General features: G+C 37.7%; 1 protein-coding gene across 1 annotated transcript in view; it reads right to left on the bottom strand.

The window, feature by feature from the left end:
- TMC1 (transmembrane channel like 1) overlaps positions 1-22,602 on the bottom strand; it is a gene marked incomplete at both ends in the record, with an annotated part of 183,910 nt that overhangs the window by 77,438 nt on the left and 83,870 nt on the right. Inside the window, 2 exons of the mRNA XM_080708995.1 lie at positions 2,730-2,811; positions 4,416-4,506. Coding sequence (XP_080565121.1) covers positions 2,730-2,811; positions 4,416-4,506 — 173 coding nt within the window. The remainder of the gene's footprint in view (positions 1-2,729; positions 2,812-4,415; positions 4,507-22,602) is intronic.

Below are 22,602 nucleotides of genomic sequence, written 5' to 3'. Positions count from 1 at the left end.
ACCTGTTTCTACCCTCCTCAAGATAGGCTACTGAAACACAAGTGAGCATGACATCATTATTGGAATAGGCTGGAATCCGCTCTAGTGTGCCTTTAAATTGTGTTTTCAAATGTATGTTTTTCAACTATATGTATAAATTATAAGTTTTTCAGGATGCATCTCACAACTAATTGAGACACAACCCCATTTTATAAATTAGTAGACTAAATACCAGAGGGATTAAAAGCTGGCTCAAAGTCAAGCAGCTAATGTGTTGCAAAGCAAGGACCACATCCAGAGTTCTTTGTGCATATATACATCAGGACTTTTATGCTCCAAGCCTTCTGTTTCTTGGGGCTTCTCAAGGTAACATATGTCAACTGTACCACTGAAAACAAAGGATTCCATGATGTCTACTCTCTTCTTAGGTGTCTACAGTTCCTTCCTTTCTTTATTTCCTAGAATGGCAGACATTTGAAAATGTGTCTGTGTTTTTATTCAACACATATTTATTAAGCACCAACTGGATCTGGGATACCTATTTTTCATATCTGTTGGGGGACAATAAACATAAAATAAAATGAAATGAGAGTATGTGAAAAAGTCAATTTTAAAATACAGCACTTTAATGGAGAAAGAAATGGGGTGAAATTGAGGAAGGGCTAAATGAGTGATGTGTGTATGTATGCCTCTACCATCTTGTACTCCATTAAGATGTATGACTACAAAACACCAATAAAAATAATAATAATAAAACAAAAAAATGAAAAGTCAAACCTAAATAAATATGTAAAGCACTTTAGGTAGGGATATTTATTATTTAAAGAGGAAAATAAAGCAAAAAATAATACAAATAATTTGTGGGAGGGAATACAATTAATGAACTTATATATTTTATTCATTTCTATTTAATAATTAGAAACAGAGAACTTAGGGATAGCCACATCTAAACTGTGCCAAATTATGTCAAAGAAATAGCTATCAGCTGTGTTTTCTCCCTATGGAGCCCGTGTGTGTGTGTCTATGTGCCCGTGCACTTGTACACATGCACACGTGCACACTACTGGAGCTGGAACCCAGGGGTATTCTGCCTCTGAGCTATATCCCCAGCCCCATTTTATTTTTTATTTTGAAACAAGGTCCTGCTAAATTACCATGTGCTGTCCTCAAACCTGCAATTTTCTTTTATCAGCCTCTCAAGTACTGGGATTACAGATGTGTGTCATTATGCCCGGTTTGGAGCCTCCATTTTAATTATGCAGAGCCACATCTAACCAGCCAAGAAATCTGTCTCTCTGAGCATGTATGCCTCTATCATATTGTACTCCATTAAGATGTATGACTACAATGCACAAATAAAAAGTTAAAAAAAAATCAGATCCTAGACAGAAGCCCTGAGGAACCAGAATATGGCCAGCTTGTGCTCAAATTTATTTTAAATGTCCTTCATTTTTTTTACATGAATTATTGCATTTTTAATTATTTACTATATTGTTTACAATATTTCAAAATTTTTTTTATTTTTTTAATTGGTGCATTGTAATCAGACATCTTAATGGAGTATAAGATGGTAGAAGCATATATACAGACATCACTCAGCCCTTACCCAACAAAATTTTTTATTTGCCTTATCTTACGCCAAAAGCACTGTACTAAATAGGTATTTGACTGGGCAAATTCTCCTGCCTTCATTGTATACTATGAACACTATACAAAATTAAGACACACTATGAATATTCAGGTAGAAAATTCCTGGATGACTATTGCTATTCTTCTTTATAAGTTTTAAAGTGAGGTTTGAAGACTTCTCTACTTCTTTTAAATATTGTTAATTTCAATTTCATGTGACATTCATTAGAGATTATATTTTCAACATCATGTTCACTGCCCAAGTAAAACCATTGCCATTCCAAAAAGAAATAAACCAGTTCAGAATAAAAATGTGTGGTTCTAAAGTAGGAAGTTAAGTGGATTCTCCAGTGTTGTCCTTAGTAAGTGACAAAAAATTGCTGTAGCTTGGGTCTGAAATGTCCCCCAAAGACCCATGTGCTAAAGGACTGGTCTTCAGGCTCAGCTGCTCTAGGGTGTTGGAAGAACCTTTGACAGGTGGTGCTGAGTAGGAGGAAGTCAGATCATTGGGCCATGCCCTGGAAGGGGATATGGTTACCCTATCTCCTTCTTGCTCCCTGTCATGAGGTTGAACAGGCCTCCTTTGTCATGTCCTCCTGCCGTGTTGCACTCTGCTGCCACAGATCCAAAGTAATAGGCTCAAATGATCAATTCTGAACTGAAACTGTAGATACTACAAGCCAAATTAAACCTATTCTCCTTTTAAGTTGGTTATCTAGGTATTTGTCACAGTAACAGAAATCTGACTAACAGACTCACAGGGATAAAAGAAGTAAACAATGCTTTTGCTTATTTATTTATTTTTAATCTTCCCAAAGTCCAGACACTAAAAAAGATGATTGATGGCCGGGCGTGGTGGCGCACGCTTATAATCCCCGCACTTGGGAGGCAGAGACAGGAGGATTGCGCAGGTTCGAAGCCAGATGCACTGGCTTAAGAGACCCTGTTTCAAAATAAAAATATATTTAAAAAAATAGGTCTGGGAGTGTAGCCCGGAGGTAGAAGGGCTTCCAGGAACCCCAGTACCACCCCCCAAAAAAAAAAAAGGTAATTGATAAACTCATTGAGTCATTTATTTAGGATAACTTTCCCCCATCTAATGAGAGGTAATAAACACTTACTTTCAATCGCCTTGATTTTATTTTCCCACGGGACACAAGCAGCTTTGAAGTTCTCAAAATCACGGAGAAATTTTACCCATTTCTGAAAAAGTCAAATACAATCATAAGGCACAACCTTTTGAATTGTCAAGACATTTATCCCTCAACCCAAAACATAAGACAAGGGCTTGGAAAGTTCTCTCTGCTTCCAAATACTACTTTGTTTGTAAAAAGGAGAAATAGCGGGTTTTACCTGTCCCCCGATACCCCACTATCCTCAGACCAATATAATTTTTTTAAATGTACTGACCTCTATTTTAGAGAAAGTATGTTGACAATTCAGAAATATGTTTATTCTACCAGATAATGAGAGAGGACAGAGTTAGCACATAATAAGGTTATTAGCACATAGTATGTGTTTAATTAATACATTAAAGAATTAGTGAGATATTGATATGACATAGTTCCTGCTTCTGGTCTGCTGGAGTAGAATGCCGATTAACCAATGTTTTTAAAGCAAGATGGTAAGTGGTAAGTTCTACAACTTGGGACACTTCATTCTTATAGAGGCAGAGCAGTCAGCTAAATGAATAGGCACTGTATCAAAAGAAAGAAAGGAAGAAAAATAATAAATCAGTTTCGCAAAAAGTCTTCCTTTATTTTACTCCAAAATGTTGGGTTATCCATGGCCAAGAGGGCCACAAGAAGAATGGTAATGGGGGCAGGTAACTTTGCATGCTTGTGCCTTATGCTGGGACAGTGTGAGCGCTGAACAGGCAGCTCAAGCCTAAGTAATAGTGTTAAGTCTTTAGTTCAAAAGATTACCCAACCCTAGCAAGGGCCCAAATGTGCATTTACAGTAGGATAAATTAATAAATGAATCGTTGCACCTTCATACAGTCGAATACAACACATCAATAAAAGTGAACTCTTATAAGCAATCTGGGCCTACCTCATGATCCCAATCATGCACTGAAGAAGGCAGATGTAAGAGCATAAACACTACATAATTCCATTTATAAAACTGTACAAAACAAATAAAATTAACCTGTTTTATGTATATATATATATATATATATATGAAATTTAAGATATATGAACTTCATTCACAAAGATCTTAATGGAATACATTTATTTAGCTTACAGTTGGTTTAGCATTTGTAAAGAGAGGATAGTAATATCTATGTACCTACTTTACTCTAAGAACTAAATATAACTTTATAGAGAGATTCACTGATTGATACATAGTACAAAGAAATTTTTCTTTTCTATCCCCCCAAAATCTGTATTTGTATCAGTATATCCTTTTTCATATTTTCTGCTTACCATGTCTTTGATGTTCCTGAGAGAGAGAGGCTATATGGCTCTGCATCTTATAGACATTTTGAGAAAGAAAACTTGACCATGCCCCCTAACTTCCAGAGAATTAAAATGAAAAGGACTTTTATATTTGGAGGTGATCAAATCATGCAAGTTAGTCTTTTGCCATAAATCAGTGTTATCCAACTTTTTTTATTTTTATACTTCTAAAAATAATTTTAATCCCTTCTGCACATTTTAATACCACAGATACAGTGTGTGCATATTTTGTATCTTTGCTTTCTGCATACAAACTGTAAGATTGTTTTTCACCCTTTAGTACAGAGACAATTTCTCCCCCTTGAGCTCAGTTGGGTATGAACTCGACTGAGTCATGAAAACACTTACCTTGGCCATCATCATCTTAAATGCAAACCACCGCTTTCCTTTTCCCTTCCCAAGAGCCCCTTCATTTTCACTCACAAACTTTTTTGCTTCCCTGAGAAAATAAAACAGAATTAAGAAGTGGGTGGAAGTGGACTGAGATTATCAGAATCTGGAGGCAGAAGACATTAGGTCTGCTAGATGCTTCACAAGTGAACCTCAGCTGTATTTTGTAACCTAGAGACTTTTAATGTATGTTTAAATTTTTAAATTCTGGCCAGGAAGAATAAGATATTTTAGTCTCACTTATTAATCATCTGGAGTAGTTGAAAAGCAAGGAAAAGTGTCAAAACGGAGAACCCTACTTCTCATTTCTTCCTTGAAGCTGAAGTTAATGTCAGATTATGGGAGCCAGAATGTTTATTTTAAAACATTTTCTTTCCTTTTTTAAGAATTCCAGAGAGAGAGAGAGAGAGAGAGAGGGAGAGAGAGAGAGAGAGAGAGAGAGAGAGAGAGAGGGAGAGGGAGAGGGAGAGGGAGAGGGAGAGGGAGAGGGAGAGGGAGAGGGAGAGGGAGAGGGAGAGGGAGAGGGAGAGGGAGAGGGAGAGGGAGATCGAGCAGAGCATCAGGAGTCAGTAGGAACTGACATAGAACATACTTACTGGCCTGGTATTTAATCCTATAAAAGCAAAATGGCTTAAAACGGAAAAATCATACTGCAAAGAAAAGGGAGCTGAGGGAAGACAGAGAAAGGAAAGCAGTACTTTGGCTTTACTTTCAGAAATAGTTTTAAACTTGAACTTTAGCATTATTTCCAAATAGCTATACATTTACAATAGTCACATCAGTGTCCATGTGTATGTTAAAAAAAAATTAATGCCTCAGCCGGGCGTGGTGGCGCACGCTTGTAATCCCCGCGCTTGGGAGGTGGAGACAAGAGGATCGTGCAGGTTTGAATCCAGCCTTGCCGGCTTAAGAGGCCCTGTTTCCAAATAAAAAAGTATAAAAATAGGTCTGGGAGTGTAGCCTGGAGGGAGAAGGGTTTCCAGGAACCCCAGTACCAGTACCACCAAAAAAATTAATGCCTCAAAATGGATGATGTGGCCATGTTAAATATTTTATAATTTTATAGTCTTGTTTGGCCCCTGTTTGTATCCTCCCTCTAAAATTTGTATGTTGAAATCTAATCCCTAATGTGGTGGTATTTGGAGGTGAAGCCTATAGAAGTGCCGTCATGCCCTCTTAACAGGGATATATTCTAGTAGGGCCATATTTGGAAGGGATACCTGCCGAGAGATGCATCATTAGGCCACTTTGCCGTTGTATAAATATCATAAAGAACACTGACACGGACTCAGATAGCAAAGACACTACTAGGCAATATGATCTGTTGGACCGCCATGCTCAGGTGATCTGTCACTGACTGAAATGCCATGAGAGCTCTGCCCTCATAAACAGGCATGGTGCCCTTATGAGAAGAGGATGGAGAGCTGGCTAGCCCCCCTTCCCACCATATGAGGAAGAAGTCAGCTGTCTGCAACATGGAAGCGAGCCCTCATCATACCCCAACCATACCGGCACCCCATCTTAGATTTCCAGTCTCCAGAACCGTGAAAAGAAATGTTTGTTTTTTAAGCCACCCTGTCTATGGTAATTTGTTCTATCAGCCCTGACAAAGACAGTTATTTTTGTTGTTGTTTGTTTGATGTATGAAAAGAAATTTAAAAATAGAGGTGGCGTGGGCTTCTCTTCTCCTCCTCGGAGCTGGTGAGCATATGATCCATGTGATGGAAAGGCGCTTCTGTCATGATAATAAAGACAACTCAAAGCTGGCTGTGTTTCCACAGGTGTGATGGATGCTGTTGTCAGTTAGAGGGACTACGGAATGCATGTTTTTACAGAAAAGACCCTTCCAGAAATGACTGTACACAAGCTTCTTATTAACCTATAAAGTAAACCTTAAAAGATGAAGTGCTAGCCAGGTGTGGTGGTGCACGCTTGTAATCCCCACACTTGGGAGGCGGAGACAGGAGGATCGTACAGGTTCGAAGCCAGCCGCGCTGGCTTAAGAGACCCTGTTTCAAAAAAAAAAAAAAATAGGTGTCTGGGAGTGTAACCCAGAGGTAGAAGTGTTACCAGGAACCCCAGTACCACCAAAAAAATAAAATTAAATTTAAAAAAAGATGAAGTGTTAATGAAAGAGAGAGAGAGAGAGAGAGAGGGAGAGAGAGATTGTGTGTGTGTGTGTGTGTGTGTGTGTGTGTGTGTGTGTGTGTGTGCTCTCCTCTGTGTGCACATGTACATGTACTGGGAATTGAACCCAGGGGCCAAATGTTAGGGTGTCTGACAAGCCCAGTTGAGTCAATCTTGTCCATCTCTAGAAGGCTGCCATTTGATTTCCAGAGAAGGATAATGATCAAGGGTACCATCCAAACATGTGAGAATGACTTGGCCCTCAAGCATTAACTGATATAGAAAATGCAACTATTAGATACACTCCTGGTTACATTTACCCCAAGTCGTGTAATTACTTCTGTTTCTTGAACACAGGGCATTCTACCTCCAAGTTACACCCCCAGCTCTATTTTATATTTTAATTTGAAATAGGGTCTCACTAAGTTTCAGAGGGCTCTGATAAGTTGCTAAGGCTGATCCTGAACCTGTAATGCTCCTGTCTCAGACTCCCAAGTACTGAGATTACAAGCTTGCACCACCATACCTGGATTCACCTCTACTTTTCTTGTCTACCTTATGGTATTTATTGCCCAATTTGCATAGTGCAGTGACTTTTAGAAAACCATACATCATATTATAACAGAACTAAATATAATTCAATTATTTAGCCTAAAGAGTTTTGAAATTTATAAAATGTATATATAGGACTCATTACTTCAGTTTCTATTATAGCAATATATATATATATATATATATATATATATATAATCAAAAACTCTACTTAGCAGTAAAATAAAATTTTGTTTTTCAAATATAACTAAGTGAACTTTCATATGTAATAAAATCTCAGCACTTGGAGGCTCAGACAGGAGGATCATAGGTTTGAGGCCAGCCCTAGACACTTAGGGAGACCCTGCTTTAAAATAAATAATTTTAAAAGGCTGGGGGGGGGGTCTAGCTTAGCTTAAAAAGAAGGAGGAGGAGGGAGAAGCAGAAGAAGAAATAAAGGAGAAAGAGAATATAATAGAGTGTCCTCTGTATACTCATGGATACTTAACATTTAATTTTGACATTCAGTTAGCCAATTAGAGTTATGTAATTTTTCAGGTGAATGGTCAAATAGAAAGCATAATTTTTTTCTAAGCAGTCAGAAGTAGAAAAAAGAGCTATTATATTCTGTATTTGGCCAGGATTTTAGTTTTGTGAGCAGATAAATATACTAATTTTGTGAGCTTATGAACATAAAACCAGCCAAACTTAAGAGAGAAGGAAGCATTGTTAAAACTAAATTAAATCACAACAAAATTAACTCAAAATATATTTCATAATATAGAACTCTATTTACATGACAGTCACCAGTTTTTTGTCAGTTATCATAAATAGAATCTTTCTTTGAACAATTATAAACAAGTTTTTAGTGTATGTTTGTTTCTTCAATTGCTAACAGTTTTTGCTAACTCTGGATATAGTTTCAAATTTGGCTTCCAATTACTATTTCATCCCACCCTAAGCATATATATCTTGACTCTGGTTTTCAGACAAAAGTGTCAGACTTCACTCTCCATCACAGAATCTAAAGTAAGAATTTCTTCTTTTCCTTGATGCCTGACTCCCTCTCAATTCTCCAAGAGATCCTCCTGCACAAGTTTCATACCAAAGGGGCCCCGAATAGCAATCCTAGCTACTTTCTGCTCCTCCTTGCCCATCCTGGGCATAATGATTGACTCAGCTCCTCAGAAACCATGAGGACATTTTTATTCACTTCATTATTTCATTTCATTTTATTTACTTTATTCCAATTAAGTTACTTATTTTTGTGGCACTGGGAATTAAACCCAGGGACATTCTACCTCTGAGATACATCCCCAGTTATATTTTACTTTTTTATTTAAAAAAGGACCTCACTACATTGCTGAGGCTGGTCGAGGGCCTGCCACAGTTCTGCCTCAATCTCCCAAGTACTAGGACTACAGGTGTGTACCATCACATCTGGCTTTTGAGGATACCTTTAAAATGAAGCCAGGGGCCATAAGATGAGCCAAAATGATTGTTTGGCAAGAACTTTTAAATTTCCCAGATTTGGTGCTGCAAGATATAAGGAAGGGCTTTTGTAGCTTACAAGGCCAGAAGAAGGGGCAAAGGGCAGATAGGTCAGTGACTCAGTGAGGGAACATGCCTTGACACTATTTTCAGGGCTGACCTTTGCAATGAGCTGGCATGATTTCAGGATGGAAGAAAACTAGTATCATCTAATCCCATTCTCTCTAATAAAAGATTTTCTTAACCAGAAGACAAGATCTTTCACTGTGCAATTAGAAACAAGTCACAAAAAGGAAATGCATAAGATGAAAATATATACTGTCAATACACATATACTGAAGTGCTCATGGTAAATATCAGAATATAAAAAATAAAAAAGAGTCATTAGAAAATTAAAAAGCAAGAACATATCTTTATACTTTTCCTATGGTGAATTCATATTCCTACCCATTTGTATTTATCTGGATAATTTAAAGGGACTTTACTACATGGCTAAAATGAAATGGGCTTTTGTGGCTAAACTTTAGATATCTGTTGGCCCTAAAACCACCCAAATGTCTGGCTGAAAAATGTGTGTCATCTCTTTGAATTGCATTCAACACAAGGTGCCTGCCAAGACTGTAATCCAGTCTCCAGGCCTCAAAGCTCAAACAAGCCCTGGTACAATATGCACAGCTCTCTGAGCTGTAACCCCAGACCTAAGGATAAATAATTGAGTGAGGTCTATTTAATGACAATAATACCTGGCCTCATCATTTATGTATGAACCCCTGTGTTGGTAATTAGAATAATAAGGTTTCATGGGCTTTCAAGAATGCTTTCACAGTTAGTTAAAGGAGCACACTTTGGCCTAACTTACAAAATAGATAATTTACCCATAACACATGATACAACCCTGATGACACAGAAGAGTTAGGACCTGCTATGCAGCCTTTGACACATTCTCATCCCAGGAAACATGTTCCCCTTTTCGGTTAAGTCGACTTTCCTCTTGTTTACAGTTTGATAGTATGATTGAGCAATGAATTTATTGCTCAAGTAAATGAAAGACATTTCAAAATTGATGTTCAAGGAAAGTGTAACTAAACTTGTGCTCATGAACACTTCCAAGTAAAGAGATCTGAGGAACAAGAGGGCTTTTTCTAACAAGTACTGACAAAGCAAAAACAAAAACAAAGAACGGTATTCCAAAGAACTTTCACTTTCCCTGAACTAGATCTGAGTAATTGAAAACGAATCACATAGGAAGAAGTTACTTTAATGTAGTGTTATGAGTCTTACTGACACAGTGGCAAGAGTGACGGGTCACACTTATTGTCTTTCACAAATACTCGGTTTATTTTGCAATGCTCATGACATTCCCATCTTCTCTAACTAAGCCACTGGCCAGATAACATTTGGTTACCTGAGGCAAACGGTCTCCGCGGGTAACCTAGGTTCAGGATCGCTGTCACAGCCGTTGTCGATGGTCGAGGTGCAGATGCTCGAGGTCCGGGGAGTCAGATGGGGATGAGCCCGACTGTCATCTAGAGGAATCGTCCAGCAGCTACCAGAGGAATGTTTCCTTCTGGCCGAGCTAAATTTCAGTCTCTCAAACAGTTGGGTCAGAGCCTTCGATCTAGCCATGTGCTAGGTCTTATATCCCCTAAATTGATGTCACTAATTGTGTTGGCTCATTGCTTCCACCGTCATCTTATTTTCTCAGCTGTTTCATCTTATGGACGTATGTCCGGATGTGTGTCCGTTACTTCATCCTTATCTTGTCTTCCAGTTGTCTCATCCTACAGATGTGTGCTGGGGAGTGTGTCCATTAATTTGTCTTGGGCATGTCAGTTACATCCTTCTTCTGCCTCATCTTCTTTGCATATCTGGCCAGTCCATCTGTCCCTGCGCTATACCTATATCCTGACATATACTCACAACATTTTTGATGTATATTTTGTAGGCTCACAACATGTAGAGAGATTGAAAAGCAGGACCATAAGCTTCTAGATAACATAACTTCATACTTAGATTGAAATAATCATTTAAAATCATCCCAGTGCTGGAAATAATGATTCAAAACAAGTGTTATTTGTGTGTGTGTGTGTGTGTGTGTGTGTGTGTGTGTGTGTGTGTGTGTGGTACTGGGGTTCCTGGAAACCCTACTACCTCCAGGCTACACTCCCAGACCTATTTTTTTATATTTTTATTTGGAAACAGGGTCTCTTAAGCCAGCTTGGCTGGCTTCGAACATGAGCAATCCTCCTTTCTCCACCTCCCAAGCGTGGGGATTACAAGCATGTGCTACCATGCCTGGCAAAACAAGTGTTATTTTATAGGAAATAAAGTTTGCAATGTGTTTAGCTTAGTCCATGGCAAAATGCAAAAGCAATCTAAGTAGTAACTGTTATTAACAACAATTGAACTAATAAAGCTGACTTTAGCTGGGTTCATGCCTATTATCCCTGTACTTGGAAAGCTGAGACTGGAGGATTGTAGGTTTGCAGACATCCTCAGCAACTTAGCCTTCTGCAACTTAGTGAGAAATTATTTCAAAATAAAAAGTAAAATAGGTCTAGGGGTATAACTCAGAGATAGAATGCCCTGGGTTCAATCCCCAGTACTGAAAAAAGATAATTTTTTTTTTAAAAGCTGACTTTCATTCTAATTTCTTAGTATTTAACATATTGCACAGAAGTAAACCTCAGTATTTGTAATTAAATTATTTAACATAAGTGAGAAGACTACATCAAGTCATGGTTCCTGACTGCCTTAACCCTGGAATCACTGTGTAGGGTTGTTTTTTTGGGGGGCGGGGGAGGGGGATGCCGAGGATACTAGGGATTGAACCCAGGGGCATTCTACCTCTGAGCTACACCTCCAGCTTTTTATTTTGAAATAGCCTCCTCTAAATTGCCCAGTGTCTTACCAAGTTGCCAAGGCTGGCCTCAAATCTACTGTCTCAGCATCCCACATACTGGGATTACAGGCACTTCCACCATGACCAGCTCTACACGATCTTTTAATTCCATAACCTAATTCTTTCCACCCCTAGATTACTGAGACACAATCTCTAGGAGTGAGAGAAAGATATAATTTTTAAGAACCAAATTATTCTAATGTGCAACAAGTCAGAGGCAAAATTTAGAGTAAGCAAAATATTATTTGCCGTGGTTACTAAATTTAACAGGCCTTGTTAAACTGGTCAAGCAATTTGGCTCGGTGGCTAAAAAGCTCAGATAGCCTATGTAGTTGGTGTTCCATTGGATTGGCTGTATTCTGTGTAATCTGATGCCTGATAATTGCCTTTTGTGAATAACTTTACTTTTCCTGTCCCTAGTTCACTCTTTATCTTACATCTCTAAAAGGTAACTTCCTGAATGAGCATCCAAAAACAAGAAATAAAGAAGATGCAAACAATTTGAATGTTCATTCACATAACCTATTATCTTGTATATATGGCTTATACGGAACATCTTACCATTTCACTATATGTATATATATGCATATATATTTCAATATATATATATTTTTAAATATATACTTTTTATATATTATTTAGCATTATATATATGCATAATCCTAACCAATAACTAGCCCTAACCCTAACCCGATCTCTAAATTTTTATCAGCAATATAGTGACCCATGTATAAAGAGTTATTAAGGCATTTTTTCACTAGTTCACATTACACTCATAGAGACATGCTACAAGTACCCTGGTACTGCTGAATAATTAAAGCTGAGCTTGGGCAGGTCCAAATGGTATTCAATTCAAAGTTACTAGCCCCAGAAATACTTCAGACTAAAGATAACTTCTTTGCTCCCTGGGGCTTGAAAAAAATGCTTATTTTCATTACTGGCTTTAATGTCAAATAAAAACTCAAACACATATTAGTCATACCCTAAAGGTCAATCAAGCATCTCAAAGTAATTGTAGATGAATCAAGGGAGAAAAAAACAAAGCTGGACTTTAATAGTTTGATATATTTAAAAGACAAAAACAAAAGCTTCCTCGATGCTAGTTTTACCTGCTGATTAAGTCTCTTCCAAACTCTGCTCTGTACCTGATTGATTTAAAATTCAATTTATACTTTAAAAAGTCCTTTGTATTTTAGTAGAAAAAGAGAGCGACCATACAGATTTCCCCAGGAACTAAAAGCTTGTGCAAGTTTTAAATATTGTACACAGCCCAAACTTGCTTTCCTCCACAGGACAGACACCCGGAAATTCTAAGACTATACTGTTATCGGTAGAGGCAACAAAGGGTAGACAAATACGATGCCCCCAAACATGCCACTTAAGTATTATGTGCTTAAATATCACACAAAACATGACAAAAATGTTTCCAAATATGGTACAATGATTATTTAGAGCTGAAAGCAATTTTTAAAAAGCAGATGTAAGAAAAGTTTTCTGCATTCCTGTTTGTTCCTCTCCACTAGGAAAGACAATCTTGTTAGGCCAGAAAGGGAAACAGAAAGATCTGCAGAACAAACTCCACTTACTCGTCTTTATCTTCCATTAGTTGCCAAATCTCTCGCCCTAGGAAGTCAAAGTCCTTTTCCTTTGTCATTTCTCTTAAAATATATTGTTCTTTGGTTTAAATGCTATGTGGCTCCAAACTCTAACCACTGCTGTGAACTGCTCATCCCTGAGTGGTCCCCATGTGTGCCCCATCTTGGCAATCTGATTTGTTAGTCTAACTTATAGGGCCCCCATCAATGTACCTAAGATGCTGGGAAAATCAATTTTTTCAACCCACTACACATTACATAATCAAATTATTGCAATGAAGTCTTTCTCAGTATGAAACATTTTGTAAGGGTAACTATATAAATTTCTCTCTGGATCTTCTAATTAAATTATATAGCAAGGATATTATGTTTTATTTATTGTTTTCTGTTTTATTTTAGTGAATCAGTTAAGCATGTCACTAACAACACTACTACCTGAAGGTAGGGATAGTCTGTGGGCTGTAGGGTACTAGGCCATATCCTTAAAGCATCCAGAAATTCCCAGTTTATTGTTAGTCTTTTGGTGTCTGAGACTTGTGGAGAATGTGACCTTAAAGACACAAATAAATCCTAGAAGCTCAATCTAAGACTTCACCTCAACTGCTCTTGTCACCAAAGGTTTGCAAATGGCAGTGTTTCCTCACTTTCTTTATAGTAAAAGGAAAATTCTTAGAAGTATGTAGGCATGGTGCTAAAAATACGAATTGCCATACATAACTATGGACTCACCCAAAATTCTAATCAATACATAAATGTCTTTCTTTCTCACTCTCCCTTTTACTTAGTCATTTTTTCTCAAACATTTACTGAATGTTCTTAGCAATGTGTTAAATATTTGAAAGAAATAAAAGAAGCATGTAGATTCCTTTCTGCAGCTTAAAACTCGTCTAAGAAAATGAGATGTAGGCTCATGAAATAGTTACATAACAGCGAAACACAGGCTTGAAGTGAAAAAAGAGTGAAGAATGGAGGCTGGGAGTTGTTGAAGATGTTGATGAGATAAGAATCAACTAAATTTTATGGGACTGGTAGAATCTGGGTGGGCAGAGAAAGGCATCCCAAGCATCAGTTTGCAGAAATTTCTCTAACAAAGGAGATATTTCCATCATGAGTCATGCACACATTTATATTCTTAGATATACTAACATTCCAACTCTGAAAGGTCCTATAGTGTCTCGGTAGACAGAATGTGCTAATTTGACTTGTCTCATGTGCATTTTAATCAAACAGGTTCTAATGAATTCTGAATACTGTCAAGCAGAAGAATTCTCAGGGCACCACCGAGTGAGCAGAAACATTCTGCTTTGAACGTTTGGTAAAATGTCTCATCACAATACCTGTGCACTCACTTTGTACCCTTTTAAATATTTCTAAGTATTATTAAATATTTTTTCAAAATATGCAGTAGTATTTGAGAGTGCTAAATCTAAACTGTTCCAACAGATAGCCTTCATTTTCTGTTCAAATTAAGTATTCTGCCTTTGGAATTGTAAGTAGGCCAAAAAAAATTAAATAATGATTTAAATTCATGGTGGTGCAAATAATCAGACCTGGTAAACTTTATTGCTTATCACATGACACACATAGGTCTGGAGAACTGTCCTAAGCACAAGGGTGACAAAAACAGGTGATGTCATCTAGAAAGCACACTATGTCCCTGTGTGAACTTGGCTTCCTGCTGAATTGACTCAGAATCTTACTATTTCATAGTGTCCTTCCATGGCCCTCCTTCTAACCTTTCCGGATTCCATGACCAAACATTGTTCAAGAAACACAGTAACAGCTGGCCACAGTGGAAAACACCTATATTCCCAGTACTTTGGAGGCTGAGGCAGGAGAATTGCAGTTTGAGGCCAGCCACAGCAAGGCTCTCCACAATTTTAGTGAGACCCTGTTTTAGAACAAAATAAAATATGAAAATATGGTTGGGGGTATGGCACAGAGGTAAAAGCCACTGAGTTCAACACCCCACTATGATAAAAGAAAGAATGGAAAGAAAGAAAGAAGAAAGAAAGAAAGAAGGAAAGAAGTAAATAGATAAAGGTAACAGCAGTATGTGCATATGTATAGAAGTTAATTCATCCAAAGAGTCATGTATGTTCACATAGATTTGAAAGCATATATAAATATACAATATATGCATATATAAACATACATATATGCATGTATGTATGTAAACTCAAACAGAATATTACAAAATCATCATCAATACAACTATTTGAAAGAGGTGATTCATATTAATTAAAATTTTCTACCTTTTGTGACTAAAAATGAAAATTTGAGATATATCATAGTGGAAATATCCAATTACCATTTTGTACTCTCATCTAATTTGTTATGATATTCTTTTTTTTTAATGGTGCTGGGCTTCCGGAAGCCCTTCTACCTCCGGGCTACACTCCCAGACCATATATATATATATATATATATATATATATATATATATATACACATATATATACATATATATGTATATATATGTGTATATATATATATATTTTTTTTAACAGGGTCTCTTAAGCCAGCACGGCTGGCTTCGAACCTGTACGATCCTCCTGTTTCCACCTCCCAAGTGCAGGGATTACAAGCGTGCACCACCATGCCCGGCAATTATATTCTAATACAATGTTTTACAAACATTTACTTTAGTATGTGTATCTTAATAAAGCTCACCATTTTCATACTATAGCAGCAAGCTTCTCTAAGCCCACCAAAATAGCATACCACTTGTTAGTTCTTCATCATATGTATAAAAATGCCTTCACCTTTTTATTACAAACTAGACACAACAAGTGATTATGGTTAAATAACTTATCTAAGATCTAGATAACGTTTTTCCAAAATAGCAAGAACATATTCTTCTGATTATTATTGTTTTGTGCTTATCGTGTATATATTTGCCTTCCTTTTACTGTTAGTCTATTATGCACAATATATTTCAAATTACTCCTTGAGCTTTAAGCAATAATTGTTATAGAATGTCCCCTGAAAAGCTCATGTAATAATCTTCAGAGCTGATATAATTAAGTCATAGGGTTGTAGTCTCATCAGAGGACACACCCATTATGACAGCTTTCCTGGGTAGTAACCTAGGCAGGTGGGGTGTGGCTAGAGGAGGTGGGTCCCTGGGAGTTTGGCCTTGGAGATTGTATATGGTTCTTCCTCCTGTTCCGTCTCTTGCTTCTGGCTTCTGTGACGTGAGACCAGAGCCTTGTCCTCTCCCTCTTTCTGCTTCTTGCCACCATGCTCTAAGCTCCGCAGACCTGGCCTGACATGTACTGAAACTCTGAAATCTCCAAGAACTGTGAGCAAATAAATCACCCTTCCTCTAAATTGTGTGTCAATTGTTTTGTATCACAGCAGTGAAAACGTGACTGAGATATTAACTAATGCATTTTTTAAATTACCTTTCAAAGATAGCATTATATTCATAGACAGCATAATAAAAGTTATAAATCGCCCAGGCGTGGTGGCGCACGCTTGTAATCCCAGCATTCGGGAGGCTGAGACCAGAGGATTGCGGTTCACGGACAGCCTCAGTTACTTAGTGAGGCCCTCTGCAACTCAGTGAGACCCGGTTTCAGAATAAAGAATAAAAATTAGGGCAGGGGGTGTAGCTCGGAGATCGAATGCCCCTGGGTTCCATCCGCACACAAAACAAGTTATAAATCTGTGAAATTTAGTTTTTCTGACAGCTAAGATACTGGAGGACAAGCTCAATAAGTTGCTATTTATCAAAAATTGTTGTGGGATAAAATACTTTGGGAAGCTGAGAAAACTGATTCCATAGGTAGATATATATATCAATGATCATACTATAAGGAATAGGATACAATAAGGTACAATTAAGATGATAGTGAATGGGGTTATAGCTTAGTAGTAGGAAGTATGCTTATCATGCACACGTCCTTGGTTTCAATCCCCAACACCAATGATGTAGGATAGAAGATAAGTATGTAAAAAAGAGACAGATAGGAAGGAAAAGTAAAATGTAATTTAATATAAGAACCTAAAGCTGAAGTGCTTCTGTCTTTACTCCCCAAACCAGTTATCTTTTCCAAGCCTGACTCTCCCCAATTCCGGAAAAATCTGTAGATCCTAGAGCTGACTAGAAGAAATAATTGCCCTGTGCAGTGATAACAAGACAGGTACAATATTTTGAGAAATGTATCATTTAGAACACTCTCCATCTTATCTGTCATTCAGCTGATGATAACCCCAATCAGCCCGAGGACCCTAATGTTGACCAGACCACCAAGAGCTTCCTCAGCGCTGTCTGACTGAGATTATCCTCCCTAAAGCTGACCAGACTACCAGACCAACAGAAACTTCCTCGGGGTCCACCAGACTGAGATCATCCTCAGATACCTCCTCTAGCACACCCCTCACCAAAGTCCCCAATAAGAAAGAGCCCTGTACTCCCCAAAAGGCCTTCCTCATCTTAAAGTGGCCCACATTCTCTTTTGAATGGGTATTTCTTCCCTTTTCCCCAAATAAACCTCTGTCTATGTCTCTGATGTGTGCTAAAATTCATTTCTGTCATGTTAGGCAAGGACCCCTATAGATTCTGAGTTTCTGAGTTCCCGAATTGAGGATTCATCCCAACACCAAGAGAAAAAATTAATAATAGTTATTATTAATAAAGCAGTCCTGTGGGCTACTTGCAAAGATAGTCAAACCAAGAAAAAGACAAGAACCTCTCTAGCTATCTACAGTAAAATGGTTCAATGGAAACAAGAAAGATTAAATCATGAGACAACTAAAGGAGTATATTTATCATATATTTCAGAGCTGACTTCCTTAATAATTGAAAAAATTTCCAAAGTACATAAGCCCCCCAAAGAAAACAATAATATTTTCATTTGGTTCCTTTAGAATTCTTTGAGGGAGAATTTCAAAACATTATTTGAAAAGCACTAAAATTAACCACAATAATTAGCTAAGTAATCATAGCAATACAAAAAATACCAATAGGCTAAATCCTGAGACAGAGAACTGCCAAGGACATTGTTCTTGCTTACTAGAAATATGTAAGGAGCAGACTGGCTATAATTGGAAAAACTCATTTCAATGCAATAAAAATGATGAGTCAGGAAATTTTGGCAGATAAACTCTAATATAAATGTTAAGAGACTTCTGATCTCAAACAAGAACTGGTTTCTCTTGAATAAAATGTTTTCTTTGTTTTTTTTTTGTTTGTTTGTTTTTTGATTTTGTGTGTGTGTGGGGGGGGTACTGGGTATTTAACCAAGGATATTCTACTTCTGTGCTATTTTATTTTGAAACAGGGTCTTATTAAATTACTTCCTGCTAACCTCCTCCTGCCTGAGCCTCCCCAAAAATAGGATTTTAAAAAGAAAGAGTGAGCAGAGGGAAAGGAGGGTAGGAGAGAAAGACTGAAACTACGCATGCTCAAAAGTTGTTTGGTTCTTTTGTTCAGTTGCATTGCAGTGCTTTTTTAAAAATTTAATGTAAATCTTCCTTTTAGAATAGGTTTTGAGATTTTCAAGATAAGAAAAGTAGATCTTTATCTTATAGCTCATTATTTTCCTTGACCTGAACATAATGCTAGATACATCAGACCACTCAATTATGTTTTCTTTGTGAGTGATTTTTTAATCTGTAAAATGGGAATAACTTTTTATTTTCATTGTTCTTATGAGCAGTGAGTTAAATGTGTGCATCATCTCCTAGGATAAGATATGACACCAAAAACAAGTGGAGATGAGTTTGTCCCTCTCCCAAATGGTCTGGTTGCCATCATCAATAACCAGCGAGAAGTCAACTTAGAAAAGGAATAGGAAGCCAGGTTGTAGAATTCATAGTTTCATTACTTGTTAATTATCAGACAGTAAATGATTGTGCATGCAGAGATTAAGTTTGTTTTTATGTAAAGTCCAAATACAAATATTTATCTTGAAGTAGAATTGAGAAGAATAAATGCAATTGTGATAATAATAAGTAACATGCATTAAATAACTACTGTGTGCCAGGCACTATTTTTAGTGCTTTATATCTATTGATTGATTTAACCTTCTCAATAACCTTATGAAGTAGTACTAATTTTATCCCTACATACACTAAGGGAACTGAAGATGAAGAGTTTAAGAAATTTGCTCACAACATACTGTTTGACACTTAGTACGATCTTATTAAAAATTGGATTTCAATAAAAATTGGATTTTAATGCTACCTTTTGATGGAAAAAGTTGAGATGAATTCATTCAATCTATATATTTTCCATTCTTCACATGAAAAAAGTCACTGTCCCCTTAGACAATGTGATATATAAGAACCAACGGCCTATGTTTAAAAATAACTCCAAATGGTTGAGTGTATGTAAGTGGGTATATACATCTCTTAAAATTCCTCTTGTGTGAAATCTTTCATTCCTATACAATATCAGATGAAGGAAATGCTTTTTTTTGTGGGGGGGGGACTGGGATTCCTGGAAACCCTTCTACCTCCGGGCTACACTCCAAGACCTATTTTATATTTTTTATTTGGAAACAGGGTCTCTTAAGCCAGTGTGGCTGCGTGATCCTCCTGTCTCCTCCTCCCACACGCAGGGATTACAAGCGTGTGCCACCACACCCGGCAAGAAAATGCTTTTTTTAACTGATGTATAAACTCATGAAAATGTTAAGCTACATGAAAGCTGGGGAGGAAAGGCAAAGCTAGAAGCTGAAGGGGTTCTTTTTCCAGATGGCTCAAGCAGAGAAAATCAACCACAGTCCCCTCTCACTTCTCTAGACACATATTAGTTCCCCCAAACAAAATCTAACACCAAATAAAATTAAAAACCAACAAAAATATGTGCTATAGTATAAAGGGGATTGAGCAAGGAGGGAGGTTACCTTAATGGCTAGCTGACAGCTTTAAGCACCTGTTAAGTGTAAATGAAATCCTAAGGGTAACTTTCTTGGCTTTATTGGGTATCTCATTAATAAATCACCAGGCATAGTCAGCCAGTGAACAACTCCCAGAAACATTGGGTCAGGGCGCTACATGACTCAAAAACTAAAGCAGTCCATAGAATAGCACAGAAACATTTTGCTACTGAAATAAATAATTTTAACTAGTGTCTTTCCAAGAGACAATGCCACAAAAAATACACTTAGAGTTCTCCTATATCCTAGTTGGTAGATTCATAAAATATCAGAATTGTTCCCTTCCAATATAAGCATTTTTAAATATCCAGCCAAGTGCTATTTTAGCCAGTTCCTTATTTCAATAGCCATAGAAGCATTTTTTGTTATATAAATGCTTGATGCAGAAGCACCTTATGTACAAGAAATATGGTAGCTCTCTTCTGCTTGATCCTGACTTGTGGCTGAGTGATCCTCCCTCTTACCTCTGCCTCCCTGACCCTGAACTGATTTCACCGAACCACTTGACCTGTGAGGACAGCAGTTGGAGAACTATGGGCCACAATCCAAACTCTTGCTTTATAAATAAATAAGCTAAAGCACAAAGAGGTAAAGTCCAAGGGAGCTCTTGGATCAGAGTCCCATCTCTTCATTTTCAGGGCCAAACCTATTCCACTATAACAAAATAAAGTGGTAGCAACCATTTTGTTTAGGTTTAGTTCTAAGAGCTTTTAATGTACTAGACATAATGTTCTGATATAGTTAAAGGTCTTAGGTTTTTAGGATGAATAATAAATAGACCAATTACTTTCCATTCAGCTGTTTTATTTCACCTGTGGTGGCTGCTACCAAGTTAGTATTGCCACTTTTTACAGATAGGAAAGATCTAGTCATCTAATTTCTGAGCCAAACCCATAAGCAATTTAAAAATAGTATATACTTAATGTTTCCACTGGTAGATATTTTAAAAATAGGTAAATAATAAAAAAAATTGTAATAGATTTTTAGATAAATGGAAAATATACTGCTATTGTCCTTTCTCCACCTCCACCGCACAACCTACATATTCTTACCCATTTAGTAAACTATGCACAGAGCAGAATATCTTGCTTAATGTTTTCTATTTCTGAGAGTAAAAGACAGTGGCTCTCAATCCTGACCTTGTATTAATGACTTTTAGAGTAAAAAATAACCATACACATTTGGGGCCAGGTATACCTGTCCCTCTACCCAGAGGTTCTCATCCACTGGATTTTAAGGCTACATATGTGTATGAAACTATTAGCATACATCAAAACATATGGTGAAAAACATGGTTCCATAACAATAGTGGAAAGAAAGTGGCTTCCTTTCAGAGCCAAATCCACTGCCTTAAAAACGCTGAGCTCAGCGGGGCGTGGTGGCACACGCTTGTAATCCCCGCGCTTGGGAGGTAGAAACAGGAGGATCGCGCACAGGTTCAAAGCCAGTGCTTAAGAGACCCTGTCTCAAAAATATAAAATAGGTCTGGGACTGTAGCCTGAAGGTAGAAGGGCTTCCAGAAACCCCAGTACCACAAAACAAAACAAAACAAAAAAACGCTGAGCTCCACTTGCTGCACCATGTGAGACTTCACCATGTGAGAATCCATGTGAGAGTCCATATAGATTCACCACCACTTCCTAGCTCTTCTTCACTATGTAGCAACTGCTTATATAATGATCCTTTGACCTTAATCCCTGAGGAACTCATATTCCTAAGAGTAGATGTTCTTTACAAATGTGGGGACAATCCCTGAACCTCCACAGCATCCTCAGAATCATAGGCTCTCATTTCTGAAGCTTTACTCTTATAACATGTCCTGAAACCCTAACCCTGTCTAAAACCTGTTTTAGAAGTTTCACAAGTGATTCAGAGTCCAGAGCCAGAAGGGAAGCCTTGGAAACAAGACACAGATCCAAACCTGTGATCAAAACAGTTGTTCCAATAATACTGAGCCCATGTCTTGTATTTCATAGACTTAGCAGGAATGAAAACTGGAGATGAAGTCTGGGAATAACATAATCCTTGGAAACACTCTCAGAGAATATATTTCTCTGACAGAAATCAAGAGTGGAGGGAAATCTGGCTTATAACAATGAAGCAGAGGAGCCCTCCCTAATGCACTGTGAAATAGTGACCACTTGTTCAGATAATGCAATTGAATCCATGAGAGATTCCAGTACTCAATACAGCACTCAAAAGCCCACAAAGGGAGACAGGTGGAGTGGTTTAGTAATCAACATCTTTATCACAGAGGCTGACATCAAGGGAATCAAGAGAATTCGGCCAGCCTTGGCTGCTGGCACCCGCTGTGCAGAGAGCTGGGAGGCCAAAAAGCAGGAGCCACTTGGAGCCATGAAGCATTCTCGCAGGACAGTAAGCCTTGCTAACAGGTGAAGAGCCACAGTTGTTTCTTCTCTAGGCCTAAATGTGTGCTTCCATTCTGTGAACTGACGTTGGCTTTGTTGTTCTGAATCAGTGTCTTGGTAACATTCCTGGCTTGCTCCCCAGATGCCCTGGTGGGAGGCAGCAAATCTGAATGCCCACAAGGTCCAGCCAAACAGAATAAACAAGTGATGTGGATTCTTTGGAAGCTGTGCAAAGTCAAG

This window comes from Muscardinus avellanarius, assembly GCF_963383645.1.
Source record: "Muscardinus avellanarius genome assembly, chromosome: 13".
Lineage (NCBI taxonomy): Eukaryota > Metazoa > Chordata > Mammalia > Rodentia > Gliridae > Muscardinus > Muscardinus avellanarius.
The sequence above is the reverse complement of the archived record's forward strand: the minus strand, read 5'-3'. Positions and strand labels throughout refer to the sequence as shown.